This window comes from Asterias rubens, chromosome 3 (assembly GCF_902459465.1).
Source record: "Asterias rubens chromosome 3, eAstRub1.3, whole genome shotgun sequence".
Classification (NCBI taxonomy): domain Eukaryota; kingdom Metazoa; phylum Echinodermata; class Asteroidea; order Forcipulatida; family Asteriidae; genus Asterias; species Asterias rubens.
Genome location: NC_047064.1, coordinates 3,602,456 through 3,621,149, shown reverse-complemented (window position 1 = coordinate 3,621,149; position 18,694 = coordinate 3,602,456). Strand labels below are relative to the sequence as shown.

Here is an 18,694-nt window from a genome sequence, read left to right as displayed (position 1 = left end):
CCGGTCAAACCCAAATTGCCAACTACATCTACGACTTACGACTGTTTCTGTTCAACACATTTTGCAGGTATAGAAACGATACATCCGTAGCTGTTGATGCGGGACACAGTCCGAGATTGCGCTCAATCTTAAGATTGAGCATATCGCGAGATTGCGCTCACTGAAAGCGCGCACACTCTCGACGACGCGCGTGACCTCGAGAGGTCACAAAAGTCAGTCCATGGCGCGGCGCGGAACATAAACACTACACTGTCAGTGACTATCCGTTCTACTGTTCTTCAGTTGTATTTGGTTATATTTCCCCTCTTAGTTTCATCATATTGAATTAACAAAACATAGTCATCATGTCAGGTTTACTCGACAGCTGTGAAGAGCTTTTTGGGACAAGAAACCTGTACGAGATATTGGCTTTGGTGAAGGGTGCATCGAAAAATGAAGGTAGACATTTTATGAGTGACTGGTGTTGTTGTCGACAATGCTTTTTATAACTGTCACACAGCATGCACAGTGACAGTGTACATTGTGTTGTAGAGTGTAGTCCGACTCTGAGATTGTATTTTTTTATACCGTGTACTGCTACTTGCATTATCAATCGTCATCGTTTGCGTTCATCAGGTCTATTTTATTTATTTATTATCCAATAATGCATAACTTCACATTCAATCATTTGAAGGCTGCACTTTTCAAGGAAGAAGAAGAATGTTTGTCTGTGTTGTCAGCTTTGCTCTGTTCACTGTAGTGTTGACCACCTTTGTGACCTAGGGCCCAATTTCATAGAGCTGCTAAGCACAAAAATTTGCTAAGCATGAAATTTTTACCTCGATAAAAACAGGATTACCATACAAATTTTCACGTGATTTTCAGGATAAGCAAATGACAGCTTATTACCAGTAACAAGCAATATACAGCAACTGAAAATTCGGTTGGTAATCATGTTTTTATCAAGGAAGAAATTTCATGCTAAGCAATTTTTTGTGCTTAGCAGCTCTATGAAACTGGGCCCTAGTAATAACATGAATAACGAGAGTGGTGAGAGGGGAGGGTGCCAGTAAAATCACAGAGGACCAGACTAGACCCAGAAACTAGTGCGCTGTCCTATTTGTTCCCGAAATTTTATCATCTGTCGTACTATCGCCCCAGTGAAAGCAGACTTAAAATAATGGGGTGCAGTAGAACCAGTAACTGGGGCAATGACAACATTTCGAAATAAGGAGTACATCGCCCCGCCCCCAGTTACCAGTTACTGGGTCTAGGACCAGACCAAATTCTCTCCAAGTGGATCGTTCAATTTCGGAAAGCATCGCTATTTAAAGTGCAAATGCACTAAGCACAAAAAGCTAACGGACCAGTGAAGGCTGACTGGTCCGGCTGGCTAGTCTCAAAAAGGTTGACCCCCCTGAGTTAGTTCAATGGCCTTTAACTAAGGCACTTTCCCAACCCTTACTTTTTCCTAACTTTGACAACAACAACATTAACTATATTATTTGATAAAAGAGACACTGCGTTGCTGGGAAAGTTACCTGTAATACTAAACAATATTTTAAAATCTACATTGATTGACCATTTTGTTTTTAAACAGTGAAGAGAGGATACTACAAGTTGTCTCTGAAGGTCCACCCTGACCGTGTGAGCGATGAGGAGAAAGAAATTGCAACCCAGAAGTTCCAGGCATTGGGGAGGATCTACCGGGTCTTGAGTGACGATAATCTACGGTCATTGTATGATGACACAGGTGTGCATAATAACTCATGGCATCTTCTTATTTTTTATACTTGTCAGGGTTTGTTCCTGATTTCACAGTGTTGTTACCAAGCTGTAACCTAAGAGCACCAGACTCAAGCTCTGGAATGTCTGATCAGCATAGTTTGGGTTTGAGTCCCGGTCGTGGCAATAGAGAGGTTTCGCAGAGTCGGGGATTTGAATACGCATACAGATATCGAACCGTACGCGTTCGCGTCAAGTGAGCTGTGTAGTTTTGTTTCGCAAAATTCTAACGAATACCCTCAACTTGAGGCTCACGAGGGCGCTATTAACCAAATGGCTGCACCCATGGACAATCGCCATTTCTCTTTTTCTGAAGCATAGCGGTTAACAAATGTCCAACTACATCCATGTATGATACCTCTAATAGACATGGTGAAAACGTGGTACGATAAAAAATAATAATCCGCTACAAAAACATGAACAAAATATACTCGTTGTTTACTTACGTGTATGGCGACAGATTCCCGTTTTGAGCGACTATTCTAACTTGTGTACAATGGTTATACGTCACATGGACCTCAAAAAGTGATGACGTATTATGACGTATCCGTTCACGTAAGAGTATCGGTGACTCTGCGAAACCTCTCTACTTTTGTCTTTGAGCAGGAGACTTTTTCATAACTGCTTTGTCATTGGAATGTTGATACTGTGTTCTAGGCTCGGTAGAGAAGAGGTTAACCAGTCTTTCTGGTTCACATATCAAGCACCTTCTTTTACAGGTTTCCTGTGAGCTACAGGCTTGTGAGCTACAGTGAATAAGTTTACTTATGAGTTATCCTTTGTTTCATTACCAATGCCTTCACGCCCCTGATAAAGCTCTCATATAAATTTTAGTTTCCTTCATAAAACTAACCTTTACCTATGAAAAACTGCTTTGCCCGTACTAGACACGGAATCAGATCCATTTACTTCTACACCGATTTTTGTCTACATTGAACTAACACATTTCTATTTTTGTAAATGTGATCAGGTGAGGTTGATGATGAGATGGACACGGAACAGAGCAAGGACTGGTCGACCTACTGGAGAATTTTATTCAAGAAAGTTTCTGTGAATGATATACGAGAGTTCGAGAAGAAGTACCAAGGTAGGAAAAGTGCTCATCAACATGGCGCCGCTAACAAAGAATGACAAATTTACGTTTTTGTTATCAAACCTATTCAGAAAAACTTTGCAAAGTGAATGGACAAATGATGCGTAAGCCGTATCATATAATTATGGTTGGTGGGGTCAGAGGTATAAGTCATTTTGAGATATAGTGAAAGGACACCTTACTAGGTCACTATTTGGTTTGGGTAAACTTGAAATAGAAAGTCACATCCCCCTTAAGGTGATCCTGCTGCTGCCGCTTCCCAGGCTGTATTGTAAACCTGACTGTGATCCTTGGCTATAGACTGCAATTTACAGACAGCATCCCAGCTAAAAAAGCTCTAAGCATCGCCATCAACTCCAGGGAAGGCCTAGCACCAGCTCCTGGCTGGAAGAGACCTAGAGTCCGCCCTCAATCATCCTGGGCCCAACACTTTGTCCGGCCTAGCGAAATCGACCACATGTGGCATGAGGCTGTAGGACAGGGACACAGGAGATCGGCGGGACGGAACCTTGCTGTCTCTGCGGTTGATTGAGTGATTGCAGTTAACGGTTGTGTTGCGTCTGACTGGCACCCCAAACAAAGATATTGACAAAAGAGGGAGACCACCAACATAAGGGCTACATTAAGGTCTCCAGTTCAGGTCCAACTCTTGTAATTTTCTTTGTTCAACTTAAAATAAATTTAAACTTTAATACATTTCAGGTTCAGAGGAAGAGCTGGCAGATTTAAAGGCTTCTTACATGGCGTATGAAGGGGACATGGAGCAGATACTGGAGAACGTCTTATGCTGCACTGTAGACGACGAACCAAGATTCGCCGAGATTCTTACAGATTTAATCAACAAGGAAGAGCTGCCTGAGTATCAAGCGTTCACAAAGGAGAATAAGAAACAGAAGACTGGACGGAGGAAAAAGGTACTTAACCCTCTTACACTTAGTACCGTGTTCAGCGAATTGAAACTATATACCGGTACCCAGTTTTTGAAACCATTCAACTGCATGGGGTGTGCATGGGGGCACAACTGTGCAGCACAGAGCTTTCTTTACACTTGTGTTACAAAACTGTACTGCATGCTCCTTCTGCACATGATCGTATAATGAGAAGTTGTTTGTCATGGCGGTCAAGTGCACTGGATTCAATATCCGGGTTTTGAGCACGGTCTTAATTGTGTGGTCTTAATTCTGTTAGACTGCAGAACTTGCAATCACAAGATTATGGGTTCGAATCCTACCAAGATAACCACTGATTTCACAATGACTAGAATAAGTATTGTAACTGATACACAATTTCTTGATTGGCACAACTCATAATCATAGACGTTAAACGAATGTTTTTATGAGAGAGATTGGCTGTTGCCAGCTTGGTGTTTAAATCCTCTTGTGGGAGTTTGCAGAGTTCTCTTGACGGGAAGAACATTAAGACAGACAGATTATTGCGTCCATAAGCGAGCACTTAACCATTATTGCTTCACCCTTTATACAATAGGGGGGGGGGCATGTTCCCCCATCCCCCTCTTAGTTTCGCCCCTGGTCTCAGGATACAAACAGGGTTGGGTTTAAATTTATGTTATTTATTCTTGTCATCAATAGGCAAAACAAGAGGCTGCTGAGGCTGAGCATCTTGCCAAGGAGATGGGACTCGGACAGGAAAATGGCGACGATGCGCTGAGCGCGCTCATCAAGCAAAGGCAACAATCTCGAGATCAACAGATGGATAGTTTTATGGCTGGACTGGAGGCTAAGTACTGCAAGCCGAAGTCAAAGGGCAAGAAGAGTAAAGCGGCAAAGACAAAATGAGAGGAGAAAGTGTCAAGACTCTTTTGTACCAAACCTAAAGTAAGGCGTCGTTTATAGTAAATCTGAGTTGTGCATAAAATGTTGACTTTTTTGTACCAAACCTAAAGTAAGGCGTCGTTTATAGTAAATCTGAGTTGTGCATAAAATGTAGACTTTTTTGTACCAAACCTAAAGTAAGGCGTCGTTTATAGTAAATCTGAGTTGTGCATAAAATGTACAACGTAGGCCTTGAAGGTATACAGTAACGAACCTCTGTTACGGGGCACTTCTACGGGAAAAATGTCAGTTTGTTTTATGAACCTTGCACTTGCAGAGGTCACCACAGTAAAAGCACAGGGCACCATGGCAATTGGCCGTGGGTGCGGTGGGTTATTTTTGAGACATGTTGGTCGTACAAACTCGAGACTGACTATGTGTTTTGAAAAAACTGTATGTGAACTGATAGTCGGCACTTATGGAGCCAGGAGTCCATACAAGTAATGCTGATATATGATGTATCTCATAAAATTACAAACGCGCTATAGAGATAATGTGTGCACAGCTCAATTGAAGAAAACATAAAATCTTACGTTTTCAGAAAATTGTAAAAAAGGGGCACATTTCGAAACTGTTTTAAAAGCATTTATTTATAAAAGATAAAATAAATGCTTTTGTTTGGAAAGTTTTTATGTGACATTAGTATGTAACTTGAATCTGCCGGGAAATATTCAAAGTCTTTTTGTAAACAAGGTTTGGTCTGTAAATGGTTTACATATTAATGATTCTAATGTTACTGTAAAAATGAGCGTCCTAGTAGTTGTATACACATGAAGCAGTGCTCCAAAAACTTCGGACGCTAATGACAGTAAAAAACCTAAATTTTAGAAAGAGACCATAAGCTTTCTGTTTAGGATATACCTATGCCGGGTGTACAATCAATCCTGCATCAAAAAGACTTATGAAGAAACTTTTTTTTTTTTTTTTTTATAAAAACTTTGCCAACAAAGACTGTTAATGGGTGGGGTTAAAGGCGATTGTTTTGCAAGGGAAACTTCAAACCGTAAAACCCATGATGTTTGATAGACACTATATTAAAAGCCATGGCCAAGACCAGGGGGCAACACAAGCCATGGGGTCATTGTCTCTCTATAGTTCCAGAAATGTGATAACATGAGCATTAAAAATGTAGCTCAAAAGCACTATTATTTCTTTTGTTTAAGATAGTGATTTTCATAAGTAAACCAATATTTGTTCATAAAAAGTAGTTGGTAAAGTTTGGCCGGCAAGAAGTGTACACAGGTTTAGGAAGAAAAAGAAAAAAATCCATTATGTGTACAATTATGTCTGTTATCTATTTATAAAAAAAGGGGAGTCATTTCTTTAGAAAAATGTTTAGTCCAATGTGTTTTGGGTTTTCTTTTTCCCCTCAACATTTATTTCAATTATGCCTCCATTTAAACTAAAGTTCACAGATAGTGTTTACGTTTCTAAATAAATGGAGGATTACTAGTGCTATATATGTCTGCTTGATTTTGTCCACATTATATTGATGATAATGAATTTATTACAAATTTAGAGCTGAAAACAAAAGAAGAATAATAAACAAAGAACAAAGCATTTAAATTTGTCAAAGCAGTATTTGTTGCATCTCTGAGGGAATTTGCTTGTGTCTTTGTAAACAAGAGTGAGTTTAGACATGGTGAATTTGTCAACAACCAGAAAATGTGGGAGGGTCAAAATTAACTAATTATTTCCAATGCTATTTCTAATTTGATAAGGGAAAATAAAGAATAATATGTCTGAATTTTGGTGGGCGGGGTCAAACTTATGTGGGAGGTGGGGGGGGGGGGGTCGGGAAGTAAAAGCCTTTTCTGTTTTGATCGGGACCAAACCAGAAGTTTTTTATAGAGCTTTCTTTTGTTGATAAACAAACCGCCTTGGTTGGCAAGGTCGGCCGAATGTTAGTAAAACACTAAATCGTAAAAACAGATATTTTTCTGCAAATTTTCAATTAAATAAAATACATCTCATGATAAGTTGTTTTGTTTTAAACAAAATCAACAAATTTTGTTACATTGCTACCCAAAATAGCGATCTTTTCTTGATTTGCGTTTATGGCTTTCCATAGTTTTCTAATCCGGGTTGGCAAAAACTCGGGCTGTGACGTTGCAAAAGAAAGGTCTATATCACTTTGTTTTTCGATCAAAAACAACTCGGTCCGAGGGATATATGTAGCGCCCTCTATAGTTTACAAACGTAACAGCTGTACCTTATTTGCAAAGTTTTGCACGTACACAGGTAAAAACAAATACACGGAGGAGGGAAATTTCAAGTTTCAGTTTAATAAAATAACTAAAACATTATGTGAGGCAGATTTTTAGCTTGAGTAACTTAAAACAACAAATCATGTTGTGACTTGTCTAAAAGACCACGATCGATAGTGACGAATCGGAGACTTAGGCCGTGTCCGAAACGACGACTTCGGCTACAGCTACGTCTAGATCAGCGCGTTTACCAGTGTTGAAGAATAGGCAGACGCGCGCGATCTAGCCGTAGCTGTAGCCGAAGTCGCCGTTTCGGACACGGCCATATATAACATAACTGTTGACCAATCACAGCTCCCCTTTGCGCGGCCGCAAATCGACTATGTATCTAAGCTGTTCTTGCAAACTTACTCCCTCAAAATTGAGTAGTAAATGATGATTTTTGTAAGGTTTGTGACACCACACAAATTATGATCTTTGTAGAAATAAAGTCAAAATAAATGTTTTGATATCCGAATAATTTTGATATCAGAACATTTAGGAAACTAGTGTATGGCAAATTATTTCCCTTTTCTTCCAGTCATGTCAGCGATAGAAAAGTAAGTAATTGTAAAATAATACCAGACGTTATTTTTTGACACAAGATGTGTACATACAATTTACATGTATATGTACAGCGTACACAAACAATACAGTACATGATTATTATTAATAGTTGGGCGTCGACAATGAACGAGTGATGAAGGAAAGTTTGTAAACACCGTATTTTTCAAGGTCTAAATTTGAGGCTTCTGCGAACCCTGTTGTTGTTGTTGCGGTTTGGACATTTTGAACAACAATGGTAAGTTGTTTTGCAAGACTCATAACCTTGTTTTTTAATTTGAAATGAAGGAGTTATCTATCTTTTGAAAAAGAAAATGACTGTGCAGTCGAGTCAGTTACAGTACTCAGAGGGGTGAGTAGTGTTTACTTCAAATGAGTCGTACATGGGATGATGACCATTGGAATTGTGTGTTCTGACTGATGACTTGTCATGCTGTGCGTCGTGGTGAGTCAATAATCAACACTAATAATTTTAAAAATAACAGAAAATCAGTAAAACAGGGATGAGATTGTTCAGTCTTTTGGTTGAATTCAGTCTTTTAGTTTTAATGTCGGACTGGTGAAGAAAACCAGACAATATGTTTTTCCACAAAGAAAGAAATCCTGCTCATTCATTGGTCTACTTCTCATGCACGTCCAGTTCTCTGGTGCTTTGGATACTGTTTCCAAAAGCTCCTTGGAATTTATAACCCCAGGGGTTACCAAACAGTAGAAATGGCATCATTTCAACATACCTTTGAATTTGTATCCTAGTTTCAGACTTTTTCGTTAGTAATGACTCTCACCCCTGGTAAAAGTAAAGGGCCCAAGGTAGATAATTGGCGATTGTCAGTAACCCTGACTCGTACTTTTCAATGGCAGACCTACAATCCTACATGACACAGTACTACTACTAGGCCTAACTTGTGTAAAAAATGTTTTGTTTTACTCCACAAAATAAATTAAACTTTTAAAGACACTGCAACTGGACACTTGGTAATTGTCAAAGACCAGTCTTCTCACTTTTTGTGTATCTCAACATAAAAATGCATAAAATAACAATTCTGTGAAAATTTGAGCTCAATCGGTCGCGAAGTTGCGAGATAATAATGAAAGAAAAAACAACCTTGTCATGCTTGTCACATGAAGTTGTGTGCTTTCAGATGCTTGATTTCGAGACCTCAAATTATAAATCTGAGGTCTTGAAATCAAGTTTGTTGAAAATTACTTCTTTTGCGAAAACTACCTTACTTCAGAGGGAGACGTTTCTTACAGTGTAATACCATCAACAGCTCCCCATTACTCGTTACCAAATAAGGTTTTATGCTAACAATTATTTTGAGTAATTACCAAATAGTGTCCACTGCCTTTAAAGAGTAGACTCACTAACTAACATGACTTAGAATAAGTTTAGAGTAAGAATTGTCTTATTTACTGACTTAAACTTAAATACTTCTTCTAAATCAAATCTAAATCTAACCAAAAATTCAGACACAATAAGTCACAACCTGCAACTGTCATGACTACGTTATGTTACTTAATTAAGCCTACTGAACTATACAAGCATTTCGGCATATTCGGAGGAGAGAGGGGGGGGGGTATGCATCAGTTCACAAGTGTGAAGACCGCAAAGCGCAACTCGACGTCACGCATTGTCTGCTGATCAGAAACACCAGAGGTTATAAACCGGAGGATATCAAAAAAGTGTTAGCTTCTGGACTTGAATTCATGACAATGCACAAATGACATTAGCCAATTCAGATAGTCAACTCAATAAAATTTGTGTGTAAAAACAAAAACCTTGCGAGCACTTTGTTTATAGTAGAATGTTTTGACTTGTGCACACATTACAGGTAGATTTATTATCATTTTCATTGAAATTATTAAATTAATGCTGATTATCATGCATGATCGGTTAGATAACAATTCCCATTGTTACATCTCAAATCATAAGTCCCTGCGTGCTCAATGCTAAAACCAATTTTTAACAGTCAAGGTTTGAGGTTTAAGTTAAAGGCTCAAATTTGTGTGTAACATCAACCAACTTTTTGCACTCTGCTTTAATAAAAAGTGTTTGCGAGGTCAAATATGGTTAAAGGCCTGGACATGTTTTGTGAAGACCAGTATTCTCACTTCGTGTATATCCTAACACTAATTACAGGCCTGGAATTTCATCTTTGAGCATGTTGAAAAGAGCAAGACCATTTTCATTTTGCAAAGGACACTTCTATTTGAAAATCTGTGTGTAATTCCAGGCCTTTCCGTATTCATGTAATAACAAACCTGTGAAAATTTGTGCTCATCAATTGGTCATCGAATTCGCAGGGGAATATTGAAAGAAAAAACACGTTGTTATAATAGACAATAAATTTGCATCGGGGATACATTGTTGCATTACTTTGTTTGCTTTCAGATGCATTTATAAAAGGCTTCAGCTGAAGTCTTTTCTTATTTGAGTGAGAAATTACCTCTTTCACGTTAATTCAGAGGGAGCCATTTCTCACAATGTTTTATACAATCAACAGCTCTCCATTGCTTGTTACCAAGTAAGTTTGTATGCTAACAACTACTCTGAGTAATTACAAATAGTATCAATAGACCCTTCCCATGAAATATGTAAATTGCACGTAGCGCGTGCGCACTAACGTTTTGGTTGGCAAAATGAGGGAACATCGCGCTGTTTTGTACACGGCTAAAGGGTGCGTGACGCAGACGCGACTGCGCGTCTGCTTAGTGCACAACTCTATGGCGTTTGCCAACCAACAGGGTCTGTACGCATGCGTGAATGTAATTAGCATATTTCATGGGAAGGGTCCATTGCCTTAGGTCATAAACTCTACTCTATCTTTTTAGGAACATGGCCAGCTTCCACCAAATGGTACTTTAGAGGGACATCATCAGGACCTTAACCACCCTTACTGGATGCATCCATCACACAGAGCCAACCACTCATCTGGAAACAGGAAAGTGCCTGTGGATTGCCATGGTGATGGCGAAGCTGTCGTTGATGATTTACTTGACAGATCTGGACTGTTTGATGAGCTGGTGTGCCAGATTTTGGATGAAAGTCCCCCAAATACTGAGGCAGGAAAAATGAGTATTCAGCAGAACCAGCATTTCGATTCAGCCATCAAGGACCAGTAAGTTACAGATTTACATTCAGTTACTGGGAACTCTAACTCACAGATCAATTTGGTTGATACCATTTCTTGGTGCAATCGCTTTTGCATAATTTACAATAATCCAGGGCTCGAAATTAACACTGGACCATTACTTAGCATTAGGCCAACTTACAGTGTAGTACAGGACTTGCATTTTTGAGAGGGCGACGCCATTTTCCTTTTGCAAAGGGTACTTCTATTAAGAAATCTTAAAGTCTTTGGAAAACTTTTGAATGGGCACCCCAAGGCCAAGAACAGGGGCAGCATAGGCCATGAATTCACATTATACAATTAAGAATTACACTGAACAAGTCCAATAGCCAGCAAATGAAGTTACATCCAAGTGAGTAGCACCAGTCATAGTTCATTTCTCTGATCAAGTTTGTAAGAGCCATGTCACAAGAGGCGATTTAGAGGTGTTAGTTCCAGGCAGTCTTCTTAGAACAAAAATTTTGAATTTCAGTTTTCTTAATTTTTTTCCTTGGGGATAGTGAGTTACAGCAAAAAGTGTATTTTGTGCTGCCATTGTGTCCCTTGCAGTGCCTCCAAGTTGCCTGTAAAAATTACCTTGGGTGAGTGACAAGACCTATGGGTGCCATTCATGTTAAAAAGATGGCATATATTGTTGGTGATCTAAAAGTGTTTTGTAGTAATCTTTAATGTTTTAACGTATTCCAGGTTTCAGGGTCTGCACATCAGGACTCCTGCTGACACTGTCTCTTCTGCCTGGGCCAAAACTAAAACTGAAAGAAGTCATGAAAGCTCAGTGCATCCAAGATTCCCTCCAGGTTTGTCAAGGAACCATTGTTAAATATAGATTCCATGTTGTATAAGATTGATCAACAATTATTACATAAAGCAGTTGCAGGTTGTATGTCTTCTGACTGGCAACCCCTGAACAAAATCAGGGAACCACCAACCTTAGGCCTAGACAGCTCAGTTGGTAGAGCGACTGCATGTCTGTTTGTGTAGTCCTACCCTTGTGGCTTTTAACTTGAAATTTATTACTAAAAAACATTGCATGTCTTTAACAATACCACTAGACATCCTCAAAAACAAGTTATGTACTGAAAATGCACTGAAATTCACTGCTCGCACATAGAAAACTAATTGGCTCTTTTGTTTGTGTTGTTTTTAACTCTCAGGGATCACAGAGAGACCTGAACATCCAGCATTATTTAGTGAGATGTATCCAGGCATCCCAGCAAATGAAGGCCAACAAGGAAACATAACACCAGCTACTGGTTCACCCCTACAGCAACCTATGGCAGGTGATGCAGAAAAACACAAGAGGATGCAAGATTATTTTCACAGCGCTCCAAACTTCATGAAGGGGGAGAATTCGGAGCCGCACGAATTCAAAGCGAACTTCCCTGAGAGGTCTTTTCAGGGTGTTTTGCCTAATTCAGGAGGGGACTGTAGGAATATCGTTTTTCCTAACTCAGAGAATCAATACGGTGCTTCCAGGTTAAATCTTACCAGTCAATCCATGAGTAGTGGTCGTGGGGGACAAGACGGCGCTAGGGATACACAAGCTACGGAGGATCCCCACCAGTACTTCAGGCAGAGAGCATCCGCAGCACAGCAAGCTCAGCAGTTTCCAAGACCACAAGGTAGATCGGCGCAGCAGTTTCCAATGAATGAACAACAGCAGGCTATGAACTTGCCATTTGCCAATCAGGATGCCAAGACCCACCTGATGCAGCAGATGAACATGGCCAACAACTGGACCAACTTCAACAATCTCTTGACCAAGGGTAATCTGAATCTCCGAACCAACACTATGGCTTTCGATCAAAACCAAATTCAAAGGAACATGAATGCATCTAACCCATTTGGACAAAACCAAGTGCCCAATTATCAGTTTCCTATGCAGCGTATGTCATCTCCACATCAGGCATCGGGAAGGTATCCAAGTCACAGCCAGAAGACACCAAGCTCTGGGGGTCATTTTCAAAATCCGATCTTCCCCGTGAGACCTCAAATTCACAATCAGTCTGGGAGTCCAAACATGGCTTTTTGGCAGCAGTCTCAGCAGTGTCAGCAAAATGACAACCAGAACTACTTGGGACAGTTGCACGTTCAACTGGAGGAATGCTACTACCAATTCTACAGCATCGAAAAAGAACGAAAGAAGGTAAGTTTTTTTTAAATGAACTGTTTTGAGGGAGGTTGTTTTATCTAAAACAGGTCATTGAGCAGTGACCTCATTGAGCGGGAATGACGGTGGGCATTATCTTTGTGGTGCATCATTCATTTCTACTATTGAAACCAAGAATGCCTCATAAGTGAACTTAATTCCTCACAAGCCTGAGGAATATTTAAAGTTGTAAATGAACCAGAAACACTGGGGTTTACCCCTACTGTTCAAAAAAAGTGTTCTGTGTTCTTTAACGTGTACTACCAACCCCAGTCTACATTGGATCCATAAGATCTCATCCGAGGGACAAAACAATAATGGTAAAGTTTCTTGCTGAAGGGCACAAGTGCCACAAACAAGACTCAAACCCAAAACCTGATGATCGGAAAGACCGAACATGGGTCAGGTGCTCTTAACCAATCAACTAGGCAACATGTACGATTTGCCTGATGGATATGCTCAGTGTTGCATTAAAACTTGTAAATTAATGTCATAAACTTTGAGAGGGTTGGGGCATTCAAATTTTGAATCAAAGACAGTGCGCAAAAACAGTGATTAAAGCTTTAGACATTTTTAAACTTCAAAGTTCAGAGGATAACACATGGAAAAGAATATTAAAATAGGGACTACCGTATTTTTGCCATTGCACAGAGCTAGTGCTAATACTTAAATTTGAATGTTTTTTTTTTTTTTTTTTTTCAGACTGAAGTAGAGCTAGCCCGCATGAATCCTGGCCGTCGTATTTCCAGCGCCAACACCATACAGACTCCTCAGTTACCAGATAATCCTACCAGTCTGGACAGGCTGATTGTTGACTTCTATAAAGAGCACAGTAGAGTAAGAAACACAATTTCTTTTTCAATTCAGGGGAACTTAACTTGCGAAGCTCTGGCATGGGGATATTAGGGCAGTCTAGTATAAGCCTTGATCAAGGCGCGCCGGCTGGACAGAGCGGTTAAGTTGCAATTTGCCTCACTTAGTTTGCCCTAGACTCCAAGCATACCCACGCTCGCTGCTTGGAACTGTTAAATGCAGTCATGCTCTTTACACATACACTGTGAGTATACAGGTGGCCATTTCTAAACATTCACGCCAGAAGAACTTTAAAGAACTTTAAAGGCAGTGGACACTATTGGTAATTAGTCAAAATAATTATTAGCATAAAACCTTACTTGGTAACGAGTAATGGGAACAGGTTGGTAGTATAAAACATTGTGGGAAACGCCTCCCTCTGAAGTGAAGTAGTTTTCGAGAAAGAAGTAATTTTTCACGAATTTGATTTCGAGACCTCAAGTTTAGAATTTGAGGTTCCAAAATCAAGCATCTGAAAGCACACAACTTCGTGGGACAAGGGTGTTTTGTTCTTTCATAGTTATCTCGCAACTCCGACGACCAATCAAGCTCAAATTTTCACAGGTTTGTTGAGATACAGCAAGTGAGAAGACTGGTCTTGGACAATTACCAATAGTGTCCACTGGCTTTAACAAAAAGAATCCAGGGAAAAGGTGTACTGAGGACTACCTCGCTTTGCATTTTGTGTAAAAAACCAATGGTAATGGAGGAGGATGGTATATACCAACTTTTTTATCCTGCTCCCCTCCTCCCCCTCCCATTGTGTGTGACTATTCGTCGTCGACCCTTGATCCTGCCACCCCTGTTTTTAAAGAAAAAATCAAGTCGAGGCTTTACGCTTATGTTAACAACCATGTATTTTCGTTGGTTCTTGGTTGATCTAGAAACTCATTGCTCTGACATATAAGTTGATGAGTAAACGCACATCATTGTGGAGGTTCAACTACGAGCGTGATTGGCCATTATAATGAACCCCACCCGACTTGCCAATAAAACTCCTCTGGAAATCCAAAGTGAATATAAAGAAAAACACAAAAATGCAGCTACAGAATCATCCAGGCTGTTGTCCCCACAGACACCATGCATGGATTGTGTGCATGTGTGCCGTGTGTGCATGTTGATCGTCCCAACGGACTCTAAACATGGACTTGGGTGGTTACGACTGTCTATCATTCTTTCTGCGCGAGGATACTCTACCACCCCCAAAAAAGACAGCCTTCATAAAGGCTTAGTTAGTATCAAACAAGTAGACGCAGACTCATCAAACTCAGGCAGTAAAGTAATAAGGGTCAAATAATCATGATTTATTATCCAATTTGGTAATTTGCTGCAGGTCTCTACATTGATGAGTAAGATTGGTGGTCTATGTGGTGATGCCGTCCACCCACGCATCGATGCATACCTTGAGAACTGGGTCGAGGCGATTCAGGAGGTTAGGCGTAGGGAGGAGCTTCTGAGACGAGGGCTGGGAAGACGTCAGCAGGATGACAGTGAAGAGGCTGCTGAGAACAAAGGTTTGAATTGTTCTTATTGAGTTTGATTTGGTGTGTAACAAAGAAAAAATCATGAGACTGGGACTTAAACCAACGACCTCCGGAAAAGGTTCCAGCGCTCTACCAACTGAGCTAGCATCTAGCCCTATGTTGGCGGTTTCCTTATTTTGTCAATATGGTTGTTTTGGGGTGCCAGTCAGAAGCCATACAACTGTTAACTGCACATTTTTTTACAGTGGGATGAATCGTTTTGTCTCATCTCAGGCAGGCACTCTCTGGGAATAATTTTTTCCTTCAACTTTCATGTCATTTTTTGTAGCTTTATACATTCTTTTCCTATCCTTTTATTTTGCAGGCAATGTTTTGGTGGATGTTATCCAGAAGTTGGCCCTGGCAACCCGCTCAAGCCGCACAGCTTTGTGGTGTGCTCTGCAAATGTCCAAAGACAACCTGACTCTGCAGTCATCAGACTGACTCATTGATTCCAAGAACCCTCTCGCTCAAGTCTTCATGGAGTTTAAGTAACTAACCATTTTTAAATTCGATTTTAAGATTGATCCAAACCTGTGAGTTTTTACGCAGTGTCTTTTGCATTTTGTTTGATTTTTTAAATGTGTTGGTGAAAACCCGTTATTTATTTTTAGAGGCACATTGTCTTGTCATTTTGAACAAAAATCAGTGTTCCAAAATCGATGTTGATATAATCATTACCACAAATCAATTAAAATTGACAAGAGGTTTAACAAAATGTGCCTACAAGTTACTGTATGGATGTTCTTAATTTTGGTCGTTTCATTAATGAAGTTGATATTTTAAAATGAAATTAACTTATTCCTTTTTTTAGTGATATTCAAGATATGTGCACTTCTTAATGACTATTTAACTATTATTTATTGAAGCATGGGAGTTACCATATCAAAATTGATTTATTCCCTTTCAATCAGCGATTGTTTCAAATTTGTTGACATGATTACCACAAAACGTATAGACAATTGATTTAATAAACACAATTTAATAATGAGAAAGTCATGTTTAGAATTTGATAAAGCCTTTCTCTAAAGGATTAAACATTAAGTATTCCAAAGTGGTGTTTGAAGATTGCATGGTGTGGAAAATGAGAAAAAAAAATAACTTTAAATATTAAACTTGCAGTGTATGGTACAACGATGTGCAAAATCTCTTTTGGAGAAGTGTTGGCTCTAAAAAGAGCCGGTGTGGTGTCAACGTTTCGAACAGTACTCTGCTCGTCTATATAGATGAGCAGAGTATACTGTTTGAAACGTCAAGAGCACCCGCTCTTTCCAGAGCCAGTTACACTCCTAGAAATGAGAATTTACACTGGATTTTAGGTTTTTTTTTAAGGCTACACGAGTGTCTTAAATGAATTCTTTTTAAAGATCTGCTTCTATAAAAAAAAACCTAATCAAATCATTATGGTACTTCAAATGTTTACATTTAATTTAAAGACATTACTTGGATTGTAGTAGTTGTACAATGTTTTCAAACTAATGAACTATGTATATTTTGAAGAGAGTTTAAACAAGATGCAGTTCTTGTGTAAATCTGGACTTTGGAAATAGAATCTAATTTAATGTGTTTTAGGTTTTTAATCTTGCATTGACTATTCACAGCTTATCCATCAATCATTAAGTTCAATTGTTATGAATTAGTCACTTGCCAAAAGAACTAGGCTAACAATTTTCCAATTTCTGTACACCTCCTCAATTGATGGAGTTAGCTGTCTTCGATTTTCATGAAAACTTGAAGATATAAATATCACTGGCTTGCTATTGTTCATAATTACTTGAGTTTGCACACAACAATGCAAATGAACTAATAATATAATGCACTTTACATGTAGAGAGGACCACTATGACACTGCTAACCAAAATAACAGTAATACTAAATTTTAATCCCACGAATGAACTATGAGCTCATTAAAATCATATCAAATTTAGTTATAGATGATTAAGGACTCAGAACTTCGTACAATCATGTTTATATAAAAAATCACACACAAACTAAGCAGGCAAAATGTGTTTGTTTCCAAAGAATTGTCAAGATGTAGGCGTAATACATTATAAGGTATTGTGATTATCTAAGTATACCCGCTTATGTTTTAATTTACTAGACTTTCAGCAAGTTTATCACACTTATTTAAAGGTCCTTTGGGTAAGGATTAAAGTTAGTAATAAGAAGCAGTAATCAAATTGTTGTTTTGAAACCGATCCATTTAATGTTTAAAGGCAGTGGACACTATTGGTAATTACTCAAAATAATTATTAGCATAAAACCTTTCTTGACTACGAGTAATAGGGAGCTGTTGATAGTATAAAACATTGTGAGAAACAGCTCCATCTGAAGTGACGTAGTTTTCGAGAAAGAAGTAATTTTCCACGAATTTGATTTCGAGACCTCAGATTTAGATTTTGAGGTCTCGAAATCAAGCATCTGAAAGCACACAACTTCGTGTGACAATGGTGAGACAAGGGTGTTTTTTTCTTTCATTTAAATATCTCGCAACTTCGATGACCGATTGAGCTCAAATTTCCACAGGTTTGTTATTTTATGCATATGTTGAGATACACTAACTGTAAAGACTAGTCTTTGACAACTACCGATAGTTTCCAGTGTATTTAAGCTTAATTTTAAAGGTTTAAATGCCGAGATGTTAGCTGAATTGCCCACAATTACATATATATATATTTTAACAACTATTTTAACAACTATTGACACAATATTTGTCAAGTGTTTTCCTTAGCAAATAGCCAATACTGTTACAATCCCTAAAACTATCAAGGACAGCTTGATAGAGAGTGGTGGGGGGGGGGGGGCGGTTAATAATGTTCTTGGAACAAATAACATAGGAGACCAGTAAATCATTAAATTTATGAAAATTCTCGTCAGCCGACATAAGTAATTTGTTAAGAAATTTCAAGACCACCTTAAACTAATCCATCGTCCACACCCGACATTAAAATGTTGCACGCGTTGTTTTTAGGTTTTGGGTCCAAAATGTAAGCGAAAATAAGAGCCAACAATAATGTATTATACCGGAAAAGGGTTGTGAGGTGTTAATCAATGAATGAAAATTAACTGGAAACTTGGCAGAAAGAATGAATGATATTTCGGTTTAATCAATATTGTTACTGGCATTATAAAGAGATGTTGGATGGAAATTGACATTGTTATTAATTGAGGACAGATACATGAATGATCGTTATATTACACATCGCTATAAATTGTGGTATTAATAATTATAGTTCGCCTGTTTCTCTTTATTGAGAAACACATTGTTTTATCGTTCAAATTAAATGAGTTATAAATAAATGCGTTAAACTAAAACTTTTTACTTTTACTGAGTGTTCATTTCCTTGTTGGTATTTCATGTTATTTCATAATGTGCTGACCGGGAGAATAAAGAAAACGTCCGCAGGTACTTCAGTGATAAGTTTCAGATTTATGTCTGAATGCAAATTTTAATGTGGAACATTATTTTCTTCAGATGCCTAATCCTGCCCTTGGATATACATCTTTAAGTGTTAAGGATACTTTTCAAAGATGTTCATT

General features: G+C 38.7%; 2 protein-coding genes across 2 annotated transcripts; both read left to right on the top strand.

The window, feature by feature from the left end:
* The first annotated feature begins 225 nt into the window (after positions 1–225).
* Positions 226–6,249, top strand: LOC117288555 (dnaJ homolog subfamily C member 9-like). Its single transcript, XM_033769454.1, has 5 exons — positions 226–438; positions 1,580–1,732; positions 2,735–2,851; positions 3,560–3,771; positions 4,447–6,249. The coding sequence occupies exons 1-5, from the start codon at positions 345–347 to the stop codon at positions 4,651–4,653; spliced, it is 783 nt and encodes a 260-aa protein (XP_033625345.1). The 5' UTR covers positions 226–344; the 3' UTR covers positions 4,654–6,249.
* Positions 6,250–7,641: 1,392 nt separating this feature from the next.
* Positions 7,642–15,598, top strand: LOC117287980. The gene is made up of 7 exons (XM_033768645.1): positions 7,642–7,737; positions 10,332–10,618; positions 11,318–11,427; positions 11,785–12,776; positions 13,482–13,616; positions 14,965–15,145; positions 15,480–15,598. The coding sequence occupies exons 1-7, from the start codon at positions 7,735–7,737 to the stop codon at positions 15,596–15,598; spliced, it is 1,827 nt and encodes a 608-aa protein (XP_033624536.1). The 5' UTR covers positions 7,642–7,734.
* The last annotated feature ends 3,096 nt before the right edge of the window (positions 15,599–18,694 follow it).